This window comes from Hemitrygon akajei, chromosome 3 (assembly GCF_048418815.1).
Source record: "Hemitrygon akajei chromosome 3, sHemAka1.3, whole genome shotgun sequence".
NCBI lineage: Eukaryota > Metazoa > Chordata > Chondrichthyes > Myliobatiformes > Dasyatidae > Hemitrygon > Hemitrygon akajei.
Genome location: NC_133126.1, coordinates 195,413,185 through 195,433,220, shown reverse-complemented (window position 1 = coordinate 195,433,220; position 20,036 = coordinate 195,413,185). Strand labels below are relative to the sequence as shown.

The window sequence follows — 20,036 nt, the reverse complement described above, 5'->3', positions numbered from 1 at the left end:
GTCGGACATCACGTGTGTTTCTCGATCCCATTTTTTTTCAAACGTTCACATAATCAAACGGAAATGATATCCAACAGATGGTAAATGACATTCCGACACTTGATTTCATCTCTCACGATGATTTTTAAAACGCGTTGCCGGATTATTAACAACCAGCAATAATAAAAGATCTTTATAAATTAAAATGAAAAGAAGAAACTACGTTTAATGAGCGAGGATTAAACAGACGGATACGACAATGATACAAAGGCATTCAAGACGTTACATTGAAGACCCTTTCGCCATCATATGCTTCTTCGTATTACTCTCCGGTTTCAGTAAAATAATGTAACATTTCGGTGCAAAAATGCAGACGAGTAGGCCGAAACTTGATGCCCAAATAGCGAACACTTCTACAGCCACAGTGTACTTCCCTGGAGAGCTCACATATGCTGGAATAAATGTAATCCAAACAGCGCAGAAGATCAGCATGCTGAAAGTGATGTACTTGGCATCGTTGAAGCTGTCGGGAAGTTTCCGGGCAAGGAAAGCAAGCACTAAGCACACAATAGACAACAGAGCAATATAGGCCGATACTAAATAAAAGGCGGTCAAAGAGCCCACGTCACATTCTAGAATGATGATGTCTCGATAATAGCTCATGTTTTTCAAGGGGTAGGGAGGTGACACGCTCAGCCAAACAACGCAAACTAAACTTTGCAAAAAGGTAAGAACAATAACGCCCAGTCGTTGCTGTGCCGGTCCAAACCAGCTCATCACGCTGTTGTTGGGCAGTGTTGCTTTAAAGGCAACTACGACAAGGATAGTTTTGCCCAAGATGCAGGAAATGCAGAGAACAAAAACAACTCCAAAAGCCGTGCGGCGCAACATGCAGGACCAGCCCGATGGTTTACCAATGAACGCGAGCGAGCAAATGAAGCAAAACAGGAGGGCGAAGAGTAGCAGGAAGCTGAGCTCGGAGTTGTTCGCTTTGACCATGGGAGTTTCTCGATACTGGTAGAAAATCGCAGCAGTGGCCAATGTAAAACACACTCCCACAAGAGCAAGTATCATTAATACAAACCCTATAACTTCATGAAAAGAAAGAAACTCAACTTTCTTGCGAACACATTGTGTTTTTCCATGATTGGACCAGTATTCTGAGGGACACTTTATGCAATCAGTGGAATCTGGAGAAAGGGGTTAAAAAAAACATTAATACAAAATGAGTTTGAACATAGAACTCCCGAATTGAGAGTCATTACGGAGCATTACAGCACTTACCAGTGACGTTGCTGATCTCACCATCAGCGCACTCTGCACAGTCAAAACAACATATCGGCTGCCCTTTCCGGCTTACTTTTCTTGTTCCAGGAAGACAGAGTTCTGAGCAAATTGCTCGTGGGATCTGAAGTAACATAAAACATTGTGAGAGTATCCATTCAATGTGCTATGAAACCCGTTAAACATGTTGGGCAGCTGAACAAAATCTGTTAAATTGAGCTTGTTTTGGACAAAATAACTGAACATCCAGTGTACATTGAATGAAATTCACCTGGCCACCGTGTTGTTAAGACCACTACTTTAAGAATGGAGAAACAAGGTTGTCATGCCTCAGCAGAGATAATAAATACTATATTTAGAAATCAAGAAATGTTCACTTTAAGTAAGGGAATAAAGAGCGGTAATTGGTCGCAGTGCATTGCCATGGTACTGCGACCATTTAGTAGAGGAGAGCGTAAAGAATGTTCTCATTCAATGCAAGTATATAGTTGAATTGCAAAGCTAAGTTGTCGTTAAGTTGTCTAGAAGGTTAGTAAGTCTTGTTCTAAGAACAGAATAAGAAAGCAGAGACACGCAAACATACTACTTCTGAAATAATAGTCCACCACTCGGTGCTCTGAGCTTACCCGACCATTCAGTCTGGTCATTACTCATGAACGATGCCCTGACATGCTATTCTGTGCCAGTTCATGTTCACCCAGAATAACTTTCGAATATCTATGACTCAAATCTTGACATCTCCAAGGACATTGCCTCCACCGTCCTCGGTGGTAGAGAATTCCATAGATTGAACAACATCTGAGAGATGACGTTTCTGTGGAAAACGGCCAGTGAGTAAGTGGGCCAGTGAAGGAGTGGAGCTCTGAGGCTTTGACTCCAGAGGCTTCGATGAGAAGAGGCGGAGGACGAGCTTGTTCCCAGTTAGTCTTTACAATGCCTCCTGAGACGGTGATGTGCCTTTCCTGCGAGATGTGGCAGTCTTGGGGGAACTCGCCTCTCCCGCAGAGTCACATCTGCCAGAAGTGCATGCGACTGGGCGATATGGAAGACCGTGTGAGGAATCTGGAGCAGCAGCTGGATGACCTTCGACTCATAAGGGATAATGAGGCAGTCATAGATGAGAGTTACAGGGAGGTAGTCACACCTACGCTGCCGGGTGCAGATCGTTGGGTGACAGTCCGCAGGGGGAAAGCGAAGGTGAATAGACAAGGGGTGCAGAGCACCCCGTAGCCATTCCCCTGAATAACAAGTTTACCGTCCTGGATACTTTTGGCGTGGACGACCGACCAGGTGTGAGCCATGGTGGCAGAGCCTCTGCAGCTGAGTCTGACCCTGTGGTGCAGAAGGGTGGGACAGAGAAGAGTAGAGCTGTCGTCATTGGACACTCTATAGTCAGGGGAGCAGACAGTAAATTTTATGGACGTGAGAAGGACAACCGTATGGTTGGTTGACTCCCGGATGCCAGAGTCCGGGATGTCTCTGACCGGGTGCATGACATCCTGGTACGAGAGGGAAAGCAACCAGAAGTCGTGATACATGTTGGTACAAACGGCATAGACAGGAAGAGGGATGAGGTCCTGAAGTGTGAGTTTCGGTAACTAGGCAGAAGGCTGAAGAACAAGACTTCAAGTGTGGCGTTCTCAGGATTGCTGCCAGTGCTACGTGATAGTGATGGTAAGAATTGGAGGAGATGGCAGTTGAATGCGTGGCTGAGGAGTTGGTGCAGGGGGTAGGGTTTCAGATGTTTGGATCATTGGGATCTTTTCTGGGGATGGTGGGACATTTACAGATAGGATGGGTTCCACCTGAACTCGAGGGGGAGAAATATCCTTGCAGGTAGGTTTGCTAGCATGGTTCGGGAGGGTTTAAACTAATTTGCAAGGGGGATGGAACCCGGAGTGGTAGAGCAGTGAAAGAAGTGCATGGAGTAAAGCCAGATCTAACAGATGGAGATGCTTTGAGGAAAGGGAAGCAGAATAAAGGGTGTAAAGGTAGTAAGGTAGAAGGGCTAAAGTGTGTGTACTTCAGTCCAAGAAGTATCAGGAACAAAGGTGAAGAACTGAGAGCTTGGAAACATGCATGGAATTATGATATAGTGGCCATTACAGAGACTTGCCTGGCACCAGGGCAGGAATGAATTCTCAATATTCCAGGATTTCAGTGCATTAAAAGGGATAGATGGGGGGAAAGGGGAGGAGGGGAGGTATTACTGGTCAGGGATACTATTACAACCACAGAAAGTGTGAGTAATGTAGCAGGATCCTCTTTTGAGTCAGTATGGATGGAAGTCAGGAACAGGAAGGGAGCAGTTACTCTATTGGGGGTCTTCTGCAGGCCTCCTGGTAGCAGCAGAGATACCGAATAGCCTACTGAGAGGCAGATTTTGGAAAGGTGCAAAAATAACAGGGTTGTTATCATGGGTGACGTTAACTTCCCTAATATTGATTGGCACCTGATTAGTTCCAAGGGTTTAGATGGGACAGAGTTTGATAAGTGTGTCCAGGACGGATTTCGGTCACAATATGTTGACATGCCGACTAGGGGGAATGCCATACAGATCTAGTATTAGGTAATGAACCGAGTCCGGTCACAGAGCTCTCAGTGGGTGAGCATCTGGGGGACAGTGATCACCGCTACCGGGCCTTTAGCATTATCATGGAAAAGGATAGAATCAGAGAGGACAGGAAAATTTTTAATTGGGGAAGGGAAAATTATGAGGCTATAAGGCAAATGAATACTTCCCTTCGGTATTCACCAGTGAGAGGGTTCTTGATGACAGTCAGGACAATATGAGTGAGGCTGATGTTCTGGAGCATGCTGATATTAAGGGAGAGGAGGTGTTGGAGTTGTTAAAATGAATTAGGCCTGAAGGAATATTCCCCAGGCTGCTCCACTAGGCGAGGGAAGAGATTGCTGAGCCTCTGGCTAGGATCATTATGTCTTCGTTGTCCACGGGAATGGTACCGGAGGATTGGAGGGAGGCGAATGTTGTCCCCTTGCTCATAAGAGGTAGTAGGGATAGTCCGGGTAATGATAGACCAGTGAGTCTTACGTCTGTCGTGGGAAAGCTGTTAGAAAAGATTCTTAGAGATAGGATCTATGGGCATTTAGAGAATCATGGTCTGATCAAGGACAGTCAGTATGGCTTTGTGAAGGGCAGATCATGTCTAACAGGCCTGATGGAGTTCTTTGAGGAGGTGACCAGGGATATAGACGAGGGTAGTGCAGTGGGTGTGATCTACATGTATTTTAGTAAGGCATTTGACAAGGTTCCACACAGTAGGCTTATTAAGAAAGTCAGAAGGCATGGGATCCAGGGAAGTTTAACCAGCTGGATTCAGAATTGGCTTGCCTGCAGAAGGCAGAGGGTCGTTCTGCAGGGAGTACTTTCAAACTGGAGTGTTGTGACTAGTGGTGTCCCTCATGGATCTGTTCGGGGACATCTACATTCGTGATTTTTAATAACGACCTGGATGTGGGGGTAAAAGGGTTGGGTTGGCATGTTTGCAGACAACACAACGATTGGTGGTGTTGTAGGTGGTGTAGAGGATTGTCAAAGATTGCAGAGAGACATTGATAGGATGCAGAAGTGGGCTGAGAAGTAGCAGATGGAGTTCAACACGGAGAAGTGTGAGGTAGTACACTTTGGAAGGACAAACTCCAAAGCAGAGAACAAAGTAAATGGCAGGATACTTGGTCGTGTGGAGGAACAGAGGGATCTGGGGGTACATGTCCACAGATCCCTCAAAGTTGCCTCACAGGTAAATAGGGTAGTTAAGAAACCTTATGGGGTGTTATGTTGCATAAGTCGAGGGTTAGAGTTTAAGAGTCGCGATGTAATGATGCAGCTCTATAAAACTCTGGTTAGGCCACACTTGGAGTACTGTGTCCAATTCTAGTCGCCTCACTATAGGAAGGATGTGGAAGCATTGGAAAGTGTACAGGGAGGTTAACCAGGATGCTGCCTGGTTTAGAGGTATGGATTATGATCAGAGATTAAGCGAGCTAGGTCTTTACTCTTTGGAGAGAAGGAGGATGAGAGGAGACATGATAGAGGTGTGCAAGATATTAAGAGGAATAGTTAAAGTGGACAGCCAGCGTCTCGTCCCCTGGGCACCACTGCTCTATTCAATTGGACATGGCTTTAAGCTAAGGGGAGGGAAGTTCAAGGGGGATATTAGAAGAAGGTTTTTTACTCAGAGAGTGGTTGGTGCGTGGAATGCACTGATTGAGTCACTGGTGGAGGCAGATACAGTAGTGAAGTTTAAGAGACTACTAGACAGGTATATGGAGGAATTTAAGGTGGGGGTTATATGAGAGGCAAGGTTTGGCGGTCGGCACAACATTGTGGGCCGAAGGGCCTGTAATGTGCTGTACTATGCAATGTTCCATGTTTTATGTTTCAGCATTGACTGAGGTGTTGAACGTCTCCCCTTGTGACATTTTACCCTGGTAGACCATTCTCCAATTGCTCAAGTGATATCAACATCTGCTTTAGGAACTTAACTTTTTTCAAGAAGGTCATCTCTGATCTTCTAAGCTATTAAATAAATAGGCCCAGTCTATAGAAATTGCATTTAGCTTTGCATTGCTGGACCATTATCTGCAGTAAACGCCTGTATTTACAATCTAACCGACATACCAAAGAAATCCAATGCCAAATGAAGGTTCATACCGTATTTGCAGTCGTGCTCCACTCGATATCCCCGATATTCATCGTTACCTCGCGCCCTTGCGGAGCCGAACCATCATAATATCCAATGTTTACAATGTCAATGCTCCCCTTAAAGTTCCTTTGTAAATTCACAAATTCGTATCTTGGCACTGGGTCACCATTTTCATCAAAATGTACGGTTTCTCCAGTTTTCACTGTGAAGTTCACGGTGCGGAGATAATGCAGCAACTACGGAAGCAACTGAGAGTTATATGCATTCGTGGCTTGTATTCGATGAACATAAATACAAATGTTCATTTTCAGTTTAAATCCTGGCTTACATAAATCAAATTACCGAGAATGAGTTTCATGCTACTTTCAATTGTATTAGCCGTTGCCAAAGACAAAACTAGAGTATTCCATACGGTTACGGTTGCATACCGATTGGCAAGATATTAATAACATTAAAAGAGGAGAAGGATAATGTGCAAGATTGTTGCCTGGAATAACCTGAGTTGTAGGAAGAGGCTGAATGCATGAGGACTTCAACCCTGACGTGTCGCAGCATAAAAGGGTAGCTAATGGAGGTATGTTATTTTAGACAATAGACAATAGGTGCAGAAGTGGACTATTCGGCCCTTCGAGCCGGCACCGCCATTCTGAGATCATGGCTGATCATTTACTATCAATACCCGGTTCCTGCCTTGTCCCCATATCCCTAGATTCCCCTATCCATAGGATACCTATCTAGCTCCTTCTTTTATTAGGCTACATATAGATCAGCGGTTCCAGGACATTTTATATGCCATAGACAACTATCATTAATTGAGTGGTTCTTTGACCCCAGGTTGGGAACACCTGATATCGGGTAAATGCAACACTGTTTTTCGCAGTGAGGCTGTTTGAGACTAAAACTAGAGATAAAGTAAAAGGTAAAATAATGAAATGTAACCTGCTGAGGTCCTACTTCATTCGGAGAACGGAACGAGTATTAAAGTCAAGGGTGTGCGAATTTATTTGGAATATTTAAGAAACAAATGGAAATGTACATGGAAGGGAGACATAAGGACGGTAATGATGCAGGTTCGCTTCGATTGGACAAGGCAGAATAATGGATTAACGGAGCATGCACTATATGGTCCGAAGTGTCTCATCTATTGTGTAATCTTCTAAGTTTTTTATCCTCTTTCGCTAAATAACTGTAATATATTGAGAATAATAACCACATACATATACGTATATAAGAAGCTTTCTCTCAAGGTCCATCTTGAGGAGTAAATATCTGAAGTAAATGGATCTACTATCCGGTTTCCTGGACCGATGTTGCCTGAACTGCTGAGATTCTCTGGCATTCTGGTATTGGAGACGGGTCCTCAGTTCTTATTTCTTGTAGTGTGGGAGACTAGCGGAGTGATAGAGTTGCATGTGTTGGATAGAAAGAGCTATAATCTGCAGGAAATCTGTGAACAGGAATGATGCAAGGGCGGTGGAAACAAAAAAAATCAAATACCTTTGTTCTTGATATGTGGTTGCAGCAATGGAGGCGGCCATTTTATCGGACTGCAATTGGAGCCGCAATTTTGTCAACAGATTGGTCTGGTTGTTGCTCCGGTGCAACATAATCAGAGTAATTTAATATGGACTCAAAGAGATTATGCCTGCAAATCGTGAGGTCATTCTCAGGTAAGAAACTGTTTATTTTATGATAGGCCAGTCTCTGAACTGATCATATGGTCCTGATGTTTGGCTATCCTGGTCAGACTAGTATGAACCAGTCTGAATGGACAGAACAAAATAAATCTCCTTGCCATCAGACTAAATGAAAAGAAATAAAGCAAAACTGCTTAAATTCTATGGCCATTCCCAATGAGAAGTTAAAACAGGTCAGTTGATCCCACAAGTTTGAAACATCATAGTCAGTATCTCATAAGAAAAGTATGAAAATGGAAGATGTCTGGAATACGGAAAGATTGGTGGAGACAGGCAATCGCAGAAGAGGATGAGGTCAAATTTAAAACTTGGAGATTACACAGGCATCAAGACGAAATCCTGGCCAGTGTCAGCTCTTTACGCCGGGTATTACATTTATATCTTTTGTCTGCTCTTGGCCGGTCAGTGAAACATAGTGGTTGGGCACTCAGTTTGTAAATTGGCGTGCGTGGTCATTGAGACAATAAAGGAACTTGTCAGTGAATACATATTCTCTCTGTTCCTAAATGATGAATATTTTTGAGGATAATGCTTGTAACAAATGGCCATCCTATTATTACAACTAACTGAATAGATGTGAGCGATCCAGGGTAGAGTCTCGAACTCATCATTTAGGCCTACGGTGCGCTACGGAAACGAAAGAGAGCATGTTTGTTGGATGGATACGCTGTTAATTGGTGCCCCTTCAATACCAGCTCATAAAGTCGAATAAAATCCACAAGCATCTACTATATGGAAATCAGGACACTCCGAGAACGTCCTTGCCAGCATTCTTCTTTCTACCTACAACCTCCGCAAATGATCCAATCGCCAACACGCTGCCATTGAAGGAGATTGCATCTCTATACATTTTTTCGTTATGTGCCGTGTGGGATAATGGGAACGATCATGGTAGTTCCACGACCATGACTATTCTTGGCAGTTTATTTCGACAGAAATCGTTTGCCATTGTCTTCTTCTGAGCAGTGGCTCCAGCCAATATCAGTTATCTTCAGAGATCGTCTGCGTGGTGTCAGTGGTCTCATAACCAAGACTTGAGATATGCACCAACTGCTCATACGATCGTACACCATACGCTACCATGGCTTCACGCGACCCTGATAGGAGAACGGACAAACTGGTGCTACAGTTTGCCCAGTGGTGAGTTGCCTGTCAGGAAAGGACGAGGGTCTTGCTCATCATTTCTTCGAGACGGATCTCCACACCAACACCAAACTCTGTCTTTGCTGTTCTATACAACATGTAATAACGTCTTATAAAATTGAGGAGTTTATTTTTCTGAAAAAAAGTGATTGGTCACCCCAAATACAATTTGTTGCTTAAATTTGGTCGCTAGTGCTTAATTCCTCGCATTTGAAAATCGAAAAAAATATATGCTTCAAGCTGCAATCATACCTATCCAAGTTGTTAATGAAAAGCTTCGGTAACAAAATAAAAGAATGCCTACCTGCCACGGCTCAAAATTTGCGATATGCGCGCATGTATTATTAGTAAAGGGACCGTCACCTTCCGCACAGGTCAACAGATCATGCAGTGCGTGCGCTATGGAATAGACCGCTTTATACACGTGGTATGAACTCCCGTCCATTATCGCCGGAAGGTAAGCATTTTCTATCCCTTCCATCTGCTCTTCTCCTGTGCATTGTCGATATTGATTTGTAATATTGGTGCGGTTGTGTGTCGTAAAAGAGCAGGTGAATAAATTCTCCCAAAATTCTGTTACCAGAATGTTGCCAGGAAAGTTGGAAGGATGGACGTTCTGAAGATAGTCTCTGAGATCAGCTATCTCGGTCCTGCGGTTGGCTGGACCAATTGTCCCGGCGAGATAGATTCCTCTTTCTTTAGGCGGGAGAAGATCTTCTGTCACCCAACCCTCACTTCCAATCCACTGTATACCGGTGACATTTTGGCGCCAAATTTCTTGCAATAAAATTCGCATATCACCAACGTGTACAAAGGCCACCACAACTTTGGTGGATGCCTGTTTAATCACCTCGACTATTTTGCTGATTTTCTCCAGCGGGTCAGTCCTATAAAATGACTCAGAGTAGGCAATGCAAACTCCAAACTTTTCAACATGTTCCACAAATCCTTGCATTCCAAAAATACCGTAATCGGTGTTGCTTCTAATAGTTCCAATCCAAGTCCAGCCAAAACTTTTCACCAGCTCAGCGAGAATTTTGGACTGGTACTGGTCGCTGGGGATAGTTCTAAAAAACGTGGGATATTCTTTCTTATCGCTGAGGCAGGAACAAGTGGAGAAGTAACTAACCTGTTGAGAAGGAGGTAAATAGATTAATATATATGTCCGGCTCTTAAACATTTGTGAGTGTTGTACCGTAACATTTGATTGTGAATCAGTTTTTTTTTATCTTTATACATAACACGAAGATTATGCAACATATATAACATTATTAACTGGAATTACTGGTATCATTTATAATGTTGTTCTCAATTCTGTTCGCTCCATTATAGCAACGATATGATGGTATTGGAAGGATTGCAGGACAGTATTCCTGGATGCTGCCTGGATGAAAGGACGTCTACTGCAAGACGAGGTTGGACAGGTTTCGGTTGTTTCCATGGAATGGATACTTGGTGGTAGCTTATCAGAGGCATAGACAGAGAATACTTCCGATATCTGGTTTTCAGAGAGGAATGTTTAAGACGAAATAGCTTACACTTAAGGGGAAAGAGCCCAAGTGGAAAGGAGACGTGTCAGGTACTTTTTTGTTTTTACAGACGTTTGGGTGGCAAAGAAGGTGCTGCCAGAGGTTGCGTTGTAAACAACTATGACAAATGTGTTAAATAGGCTCTTAGACAGTTGGTCGAAAGTATCATGAACGGACAATGAATCCGACAATTATATTAGTTTTGTTTAACATTTAGAAACTTGAGCCGAAGAGTCCTGTTCTATTCTGTAATGTTCTATTTTCTGTGTTCTATGTTCTATTACCGCGAAAATTAACAAAATAACTAAGTTAACCTCCCCTTCATGAACTGGCTGAACCGCCATTGTAACATTGCACTGGAATATTTGACACATTACCAGCGGAATCCCGAATGATCCAATTGTCCTTGCGGTTACGATGGAATTTGTAGATATATCGCAGCCAATAATGGCAGCGACGTCGGAGGAACCTCTGCATTCAGGGTATTCAATTGATTCGTCTTCTCCATTGATCAAAGCAAGCGCTGCGTTCGAGGCGATCGCGGAGGACGAGCAGTCATCGTGTATCTGATACCCAAGTGAGATCCCCGGGAGGATATTCTTATTCTGATTTATTTCCTCAATGGCAAAAATCATCGTCTGCGCCAGTCGAAAATTTGCAAACTCAAAACTGTGGGATGAATTTTAAATGGGATGATAAATATTTTCAGATTTCATCAGATCAATCAGATATCACACCAGATATTCAAACGATAACGTATATATTTTTGCTGTCCATAAAGGGTATTCATAGAACTGAACTAGGCTGCGTATTTAATTGTTATTAATTTCAGCAGTAACCAGAATAAGATACCAAATACGCTTCCATCAAGAGATCGTGATGAACCATGTCCCGATTAACAGACAGCTGACTATTAAATTACTCGGATAACTTGTACGTAGCAACCCACATATTCGGATAACGAAGTCAGCAGCTCAGGCTGTATCTATGTAGAGAAATGAAAAGTGGATATTTCTGTCCAAGACACTTCATTAGGACTGGAAAGGAAGGTGCAGTATTTCAAGTGGTCGAAGAGCTGGAGATTAACACGTTCTCCAGTCATGATGAAGGGTCTAAGGTCAAAGTATCAACTGAATATTCCCCTCCAGAGACGCTAACTCGTCCGTTAATTTCCTCCAGCGTTTGTGAGTGTTGCTCAAAATTTGCAGCTTCTACAAATCTCCTGACGCTGCTCAAAGAGGACCGTGTGTTCAGGCAATAAGATGATAAGCTTGTACAACAGGGGTGGCATCCTCAACTATCTTGTCTTCTGTCTTCTCCCAGCTTTTGTCAAAACAAATCTCCTCGACCGTCAGAAATATCTCTCACTAAACCTGAGTCTCTGAACCTCCCCCTACAATCTGCCTAACCAGAATACCATAATCTCTGCGAATTGGTGGTAGCATATCCTCCTCGCTAACGATCAACACTGGCGCATCTCAGGAGCGTGAGTTTAGCCAATTGCTCTACTCTCTATAAACACATTTCTGTGTGACTAGCAATAGCTCAAATACCATCCATACATTTGCTGAAGATACAGCCCCTTGTGTCAGAATCTCAGGTGGTGTACGACAGGGCATAAAGAAGTGAAATATGTCAACTAGTGGAGTGGTGCCCCAGCAAAAAATTGGCACTCAACGTCAATAACACGAAACAGAAGATTGTGCACTTTAGAAAGTGTAAAACGAAGGAATGCATAGCAATCCTCATACAGAGATCAGAAATGAAGAGAGTGAGCAGCTAAGGATCTAACCTGGTCCCAACATATCATGTAGGTATAAAGAAGGCAAGGCAACGGCTATACTTCATTAGGCGTTTGAAGAGATTTAGCATGTCAACAAATACACACAATAACTTCAATAGTTGTACCGTGTAGAACATTTGGACAGGCTGCACCAGTGTCTGGTATGGAGGGGCTCTTGCACAGGACCAAAAGAGGCTGTGGACTGTAAATTTAGTCAGCTCCATCTCGGGAACTAGTCTACAAAGTACCTAGGAATTCTTCAGGGAGGGGTGTCTCAGAAAGGCAGCATCCATTATCAAGGACCTCCAGCACCCAGTGCATTCTCTTTTCTCACGTTACAATCAGTTAGGAGGTAGAAGGACACACTCAGCAATTCAGGAATAGCTTCTTCCACTGTGCCTCTCGATTCCTAAATGGACATTAAATCTTTGGATACCACCTTCCTTTTTTTAATGTACAGTAGCTCTGTTTTTGCAATTTTAAAAACTCTAATCAATATACGCAATTGATTTACTTGTGTATGTATGCACGTGTTATTATTATTGTTATTATTATTATTTTATTATTATTTGTTTTTGTCTACTAGATTATGTATTGCATTGAACTGTTGCGGCTAAGTTAGCAAATTTCACTTCACATGTCGGTGATAATGCATCTGATTCTGATTATGATTCTGATCATCTCTTTGTCGGCGGATAGTTTAACAGAGTTAAACACAAACCCGCTTAATCAATTCTATCGGCAATAGTTGAAAGAATTCAACGCGGGAAGATGCACCTTCAATAAATCCTCTTTTTGTGTTTTTTTTTATTGAGCTGTCTGGAAATGCGGCTCGCTAGCACTTCACGAAAAGCCACTGCACTCCGCAGAGAGAAACCCAACTTGTCAGGCTTCGTACGTCTAAGACGTGTACGACTTTGGTTCCATCTAATCTGTGAGTCTGGGTCGACTCACTCACCCAAATCCCGGTTTGTCTGACTGCTGTGTGATTCACTGACCCCGGCAATTGCCTGTCAGCAAAATAACAGATTCGTCATTGCATACAATTATAAAAAAACATGTTAACTTCACACAAAGCGAAACAGCCCAGCAACAGCACGAATGGCAGCCAGTCTTACTCTGTCAGATGCCACTGCTAAGTCTGCCTTCAAAGGGAAAATATAACAACAGCTCTAAAGATCCCTGCTGTAGGCGGCGAACCTGTGTTCACTTTCTCAGGGGCCGATTTTAGGCTAGCTTTAAAGATGGTGAAGCCTCACACATGCGGATACACCCCCCCCCCCCCCGCGGTGACGCTATGAAAACTTGTGCCAACCAACTGGCGGGCGTATTCAAGGATATTTTCAACCTCCAACTGCAACGGGCAGAAATTCACACTTGCTTCGAAAAGGCAACAATTATACCAGTGCCCAAGAATAAAAATGTGAGCTGCCTTTATAACTATCACCCAGTAGCACTCACAGCTGCAGTGAAGAAATGCATTGACAGGTTGGTCATGACTAGACTGAATTCCTGTCCGAACATGGACCTGGACCCACTGCAATTTGCCTATCGCCACAATAGGTCAACGGCAGATGCAATCTCAATGACTCCTCGCTCGGTCTTACACCAGTTGGACAATACAAACACCTATGTCAGGATGCTGTTCATCGACGATAGCTCAGCAGTTTGAACAATCGTTCCCACAATCCTGATGGTTCAGTTACAGAACCAGGGCCTCTGCACCTCCCTCTGCAATTAGATCCTCAACTTCCCAACCAGTAGACCACAATCAGTACCGATTGGTGATATCTCCTCCTTGCTGACAATCGTCACTAGTGCACTTCAGGTGAGTGTGTTTAGCCCGCTGCTCTACTCTCTTTATACACATGATTTTGTAGCAAGGCATAGCTCAAATACCAATGACAAATTCTGTGATGTTGTTACCATTGTTCGTAGAATCTCAGATGAAGTCGAGAGGGCGTACAGGAGGGAGATATACCAACTAGTGGAATGGTGTCGCAGCAGCAGCCCTGCACTCAACGTCGGTAAGACGAAGGAGCTGATTGTGGGCTTCAAGAAGGGTAAGACGAAGGAGCACATACCAATCCTCATGGAGAAATCATAATGGAGAGAGTGAACAGTTTCAACTCCCTGGCTGTCAAGATCTCTTAGGACCTATCCTGGTCCCAAAATATTGATGCATCTACAAAGAAGGCATTACAGCGACTACATTTCATTAGGAGTTTGAAGATATGTCGAATGTCCACAAAAATCGCTCTAAAACCTGTATCTATGTACCGTGGACAGCATTCGGATAGCCTGCATCACTGTCTGGCATGGGTGCGCTACTGCGCAGGATCGAAAGAACCTGCAGAGGGTCACAAATTTAGTCGGTTCCATCTTGGGTGCAAGCCTACAAAGTACCCAAGACATCTTCAAGGAGCGGAGTATCAGAAAGACAGCGTCCATTATTAAGCAGCCACAGAACCGAGGGCATATGCCTTTCTCACTGTTACCATCAGGTAGGAGTTACATAGGCCTAAAAGCACATACTCGGTGATTCAGGAACAGCTTCTTCCCCTTTGCCATCCGATTCGTAAATGGACATTGACCACAGGAACACTACCTCACATTTTTAAATATATAACATTTCTGTTTCTGCACGGTTTCTAATCTATTCAATATATATGCACAGTAATTTATTGATTGATAGATTTTCATCTTCTTCTATATTGTGTTTTGTATCGTACTGCTGCTGTTGTTAATAATTTTATCTCCGACATACACCGATGATAATAAACACGATTCTGATTCTGATTTAAGAATGCTAACTTATGCAAACAGTTATAAACCGGAAGACCATATCTGCAGCAGGTGTGTCCTGCTGCAGCTCCTAAGGGACCGAGTTGGGGAACTGGAGACACAGCTCGAATACATTCGCCTGGTCAGAGAGAAAGAGGAGGTGATAGAAAGGAGTTATGTGCAGATGGTCACACTGGGGCCACGGGAGACAGACAAACGGGTCACAATCATGAGGGGGAAGTGGAAGAGTCAAGTACCAGAGAGTACCCATGTGTCTGTCTCCCTTGACAATAAGTACTCCTGTTTGAATACTGTTGGGGGGGACAACCTACCTGGGGGAAGCAATAGTAGCCGTACCTCTGGCCCTGTGGCTCAGAAGGGTAGGGAAAAGAAGATGGAGACAGCAGTGATAGGGTACTCCAGAGTTAGGGGTCAGACAGGCGATTCTGCCGATGCAGCAAAGAAGCTCTGATGATAGTTTGCCTCCCAGGTGCTAGGGTCAGGAATGTTTCAGATCGCGCCCAAGATATTGTACAGTGGGACGGAGAACACCCAGAGTTTGTGGTACATATTGGTAAAAAAAACTGCATAGTTAGGAAAAGGGAAGGGGTCATGAAAAAGGACTAAAGGGATTTAGGAAGGAAGTTGAGAAGCAGGACCGCAAAGGTAGTAATCTCGTGAGTACTGCCTGTGCCATGCGACAGTGAGAATAGGAATAGAATGAGGTGGAGGATAAATCCGTGTCGGAGGGATTAAATCAGGGAGCAGGGATTCATATTTCTGGATCATCGGGACCTCTTTTGAGGCAGCTGTCAGCTGTACAAAAAGGACGGGTTGGACTTGAATCCCAAGGGGACGAATATCCTGGCGGGGAGGTTTGCTAAGGCTACTGGGGAGTGTTTAAACTCGAATTGTTGGGGCTGGGAACCGAAATGAAGAGACTGGGGAAGAGAAGGCTGGCTCACAATTAGAGTAACCCAGTAGACGGTGAGAGACGAAGAACAGGCATGTGATAGAGAAGGGACACGCTCAGACCGGAAGCTTAAATGTGTCTATTTTAACGCAAGAAGTGTTGTGAACAACGCGGATGAGCTTAGAGTGTGCATCAGTACTTGGAAATATGATGTGGTGGTCATTACAGAAACTGGCTCAGGGACAGGAATGGTTACTTCAAATGTCGGGTTTTAGATGTTTCAGAAAGGACAGGGAGGGAGGCAAAAGAGGTGGGGCGGGGCACTGTTGATCAGAGATTGTGAAAGGACTGCTGAAAAGGTGGACGCCATGGAGAGATTGTCTACGGAGTCTCTGTAGGTGGAGGTTAGCAGCAGGAAGGGGTCAATAACTTTACTGGGTATTTTTTATAGGGCACCAATAGTAGCAGGGATATGGGGGAGCAGATAGGGAAACATATCCTGGAAAGGTGTAATAATAACAAAGTTTTCGTTCTGGGAGATTTTAATTTCTCAAATATCAATTGACATCTCCCGAGAGCAAGGGAATTAGATGGGGTAGAGTTTATTAGGTGTGTTCAGGAAAGTCTCTTGACACAATATGTAGATTCGCCTACAAGAGGAGATTTTGCACTTGATTTGGTATTGAGAAATAAACTTGCTCAGGTGTCAAATCTCTCAGTGGTAGAGGATTTTGGAGATAGTTATCATAATTCTATCTCCTTTACAATAGCATTGGAGTGAGATAAGAACAGACAAGTTAGAGAAGCGTTTAATTGGAGTAATGGTAATTATGAGGCTATCATGCAGGAACTTGGAAGCTTAAACTGGAAGCGAATGTTCTCAGGGTAAGGTACGGAAGAAATGTTGGAAATGTTCTGAGGATATTTGTCCGGAATTCTGCAGAGGTACGTTCCAATGAGACAGGGAAGTTATTTGTAGGGTACAGTAACCGTGGTGTACAAAGACTGTAATAAATCTAGTCAAGAAGAAAAGGAAAGCTTACAAAAAGTTAAGAGAGCAAGGTAATGTTAGAGATCTCGAAGATTATAAGGCTAATAGGAAGGCGCTTAAGAAGGAAATTAGGAGAGCCAGAAGTGACCATGAGAAGGCCTTGGCGGGCAGGATTAAGAAAAACACCAAGGCATTCTACAAGTATGTGAAGAGAAAGAAGAGAAGACGTGAAAGAATAGGACCTATCAAGTGTGACAGTGGGAAAATGTGTATGGAATCGGAGGAAACAGCAGAGGTACTGAATGAATACCTTTAGTATTCTCTATGGAAAACGGTCTTGGTGATTGTAATGATGAGTAGTAGCAGACTGAAATGCTTGAGCATGTAAATATTAAGAAAGAGGATCTGCTGGAGCTTTTGGAAAGCATCAAGTTGGATAAGTCCCTGGGACCGATAGGATGTTACCCAGGCTACTATGGGAGGCGAGGGAGGAGATTGCTGAGCCTCTGGCGATGATCTATGCATCAACAATGGGGACAGGAAAGGTTCCGGAGAATTGGAGATAGTTATCATAATTCTATTTCCTTTGCAATAGCATTGGAGTGAGATAGGAACAGACAAGTCCGAGAAGCGTTTAATTGGAGTAATGGGAATTATGAGGCTATCATGCAGGATGTCGTTCCTTTATTCAACAAAGGGAGTAGAGATAGCTCAGGAAGTTACAGACCAGTGAGTCTTACCTCAGTGGTTGGTAAGCTGTTCGAGAAGATGCTGAGAGGCAGGATTTAAGAACATTTGCAGAGATATGATATGATTAGGATAGTCATGGCGAAGGCACAGGTCGCGCCTTACGAGCCTCATTGAATTTTTTGAGGATATGACTAAAGGCATTGATGAAGGAAGAGCAGTATATTCAGTGTATATCGACTTCAACAAGTCATTTGATAAGTTACCCCATGCAAGGATTATTGAGAAAGTAAGGCGGCGTGGGATGAGAGGGGAAACTGTTTGTGGATCTAGAACTGGCTTGCTCACAGAGGCAAAGTGAGTTTGTAGACGGGTCTTACTCTGCATGGAGGTCGGTCACCAGTGGAGTGCGTCGGGGAACTGTTCTGGGACCCTTACTCTTCTTGACTTTTATAAATGACTTGAATGGGGAAACGGAGGGATGGAGTAAAAAGTTTGCTAATGACACAAATGTTGGAGATGTTATGGATAGTGTGGAGGGCTGTCAGAGATTACAGTGGGACATTGATGGGATGCAAAACTGGGCTGAGAAGTGGCAGATGGAGTTCAACTCAAATAGGTACATGGGTTAAGTGTAAAGGGGGAAAAGTTTAAAGGGAATATTAGGGAATGCTTATTCACACACAGAGTGGCGGGAGTGTGGAATGAGCTGCCAGATGAAGTAGTTAATGCGGGCTCACTTTTAACATTAAAAAAAAACTTGGATAGGTACATTGATGAGATGCGTATGGAGGGATATACTCCAGGTGCAGGTCAGAGGGACTAGGCAGAAAAATGGTTCGGCACAGCCAAGGAGAGCAAAAAGGCCTGTTTCTGTGCTGTAATCTTCTATGGTTCAATGTTTCTAAGTGTGAAGTGGTTAATTTTTTTAGGTCAAGTATGATGGCAGAATATAGTATGAATGGTAAAACTCTGGGCAGTGTGGAGGATCAGAGGGACGTTTGGGTCCGAGTCCATTGGACGCTGAGAGCGGCTGCGAAGGTTGACTCTGTGGTTAAGAAGGCGTACGATGAACTGGCCGTCATCAATCGTGGAATTTAAACTAGGAGCCGAGAGGTAATGTTGCAGCTATATACGATCCTGGTCAGACCCACCTTGGAGAACTGTACTCAGTTCTGGTCACCTCACTACAGGAAGGATGTGGAAGCCATAGAAAGGGTGCAGAGGAGATTTACAAGGATGGTGCCTGGATTGGTGAGCAAGCCTTATGATAATAGTTTGAGTGATCTTAGCCATTTCTCATGGAGGCAAGGAGGATGAGACGTGACCTCATAGAGGTGTGTAAGACGTTGAGAGGTATCGATCGTGTGGATAGTCAGAGGCTTTTTTTTCCCAGGGCTGAGATGGTTGACACAAGAGGACACAGATTTAAGGTGCTGGGGAGTAAGTAAAAAGGTGATGTCAGGGGTAAGTTTGTTGCTCAAAGAGTGGTGAGTGCGCGGAATGGTCTGCCGGCAACGGTGGTGGAGCCGGTTACGACAGAGTCTTTTAAGACTTTTGGATAGGTACATGGAGCTTAGAAAAATAGAGGGTTTTAGGTAAGTCTAGTCAAATCTAACGTAACGACATGCTCGGCAAAACGTTTTGGACCGAATGGACTGTATTGTTCTGTGGGTCTTCTGTATTTCTATGTTACTGAAGGAAAGAAAAGAAACCAAAAAAGTCCATTATTCTGAAACAGTTAAATGTGCAAGTAAGTTGGCATTCATTGTGATCTTGTTCCATCTCGAACAAATAGGTTTCCCATGAGAGGATTTCTCCTTCCTTTGAAGCCACTTATCTGCACAAAGGGTGTAACAGGGTCGAGATCCTCAGCCATTTTCCCTCCTGCCTTCTCCCAGCACTCACCAAAAGAAAAAAAAACAGCGTTCCTCAATAAAACTCCGAATTTCACCGTCTTTATTGAAAGACATAACATTCCTCAGTTGAATATCAAAGCCTCTTATATCAGCTCAAGCCCAACCCGGCTGAAAGCAGAACAGACTACTCTTACGGGACTGCTGAAATAAATTCCTACAACATAGCATTAATAATCACAGCAAGGGCGTTACATAAGGTACTTCCACTGTTAAATCAGTCAGATTCTTTGAGATCCGTACTCGGTTACGAAGGAAAATTGACGAGGGTAAAGCAGTGGATGTTGTCTACATGAATTTCAGTAAGGCTTTTGACAAGGTTCCGCACGGAAGGCTAGTCAGGAAGTTTCAATCGTTAAGTGTTAATATTGAAGTAGTAAAATGGATTCAACAATAGCTGGATGGGAGATGCCAAAGATAACTGTTTGTCAGGTTGGAGGCCGATGACTAGTGGTGTGCATCAGGGATCTGTACTGGGTCGAATGATGTTTCTCATATACATGAATGATCTGGATGATGGGGTGGTAAATTGGATTGTAAGTATGCAGATGATACTTAGATAGCAGGCATTGTGGATAATGAAGTCGGTTTCCAAAGCTTGCAGAGAGATTTAGGCCAGTTAAAAGAGTGGGCTGAAAGATGGCAGATGGAGTTTAATGCTGA

The 20,036-nt window shown here is 43.6% G+C and overlaps 1 protein-coding gene across 1 annotated transcript; it reads right to left on the bottom strand.

Annotated features, from left to right (window-relative positions):
* Positions 1 to 261: 261 nt before the first annotated feature.
* Positions 262 to 10,949, bottom strand: LOC140724633 (extracellular calcium-sensing receptor-like). The gene is made up of 5 exons (XM_073039056.1): positions 10,677 to 10,949; positions 9,075 to 9,899; positions 5,939 to 6,166; positions 1,264 to 1,387; positions 262 to 1,169 (listed from the first exon to the last, which is right to left on the bottom strand). Exons 1-5 carry the CDS (start codon positions 10,932 to 10,934, stop codon positions 262 to 264), a joined length of 2,343 nt encoding a protein of 780 aa, XP_072895157.1. The 5' UTR covers positions 10,935 to 10,949.
* Between the last annotated feature and the right edge of the window lie 9,087 nt (positions 10,950 to 20,036).

Bases quoted from the DNA above. Each gene is read 5' to 3' on its own strand.
- LOC140724633 (XM_073039056.1), bottom strand. From the start codon at position 10,934: ATGATTTTTGCCATTGAGGAAATAAATCAGAATAAGAATATCCTCCCG. The intron at 9,900-10,676 runs GTAATGTGTCAA...CCTTCTCAACAG, and splicing joins GATCATTCGGGATTCCGCTG to GTTAGTTACTTCTCCACTTG. The intron at 6,167-9,074 runs GTAGGCATTCTT...TTGCTTCCGTAG, and splicing joins CAAATTTTGAGCCGTGGCAG to TTGCTGCATTATCTCCGCAC.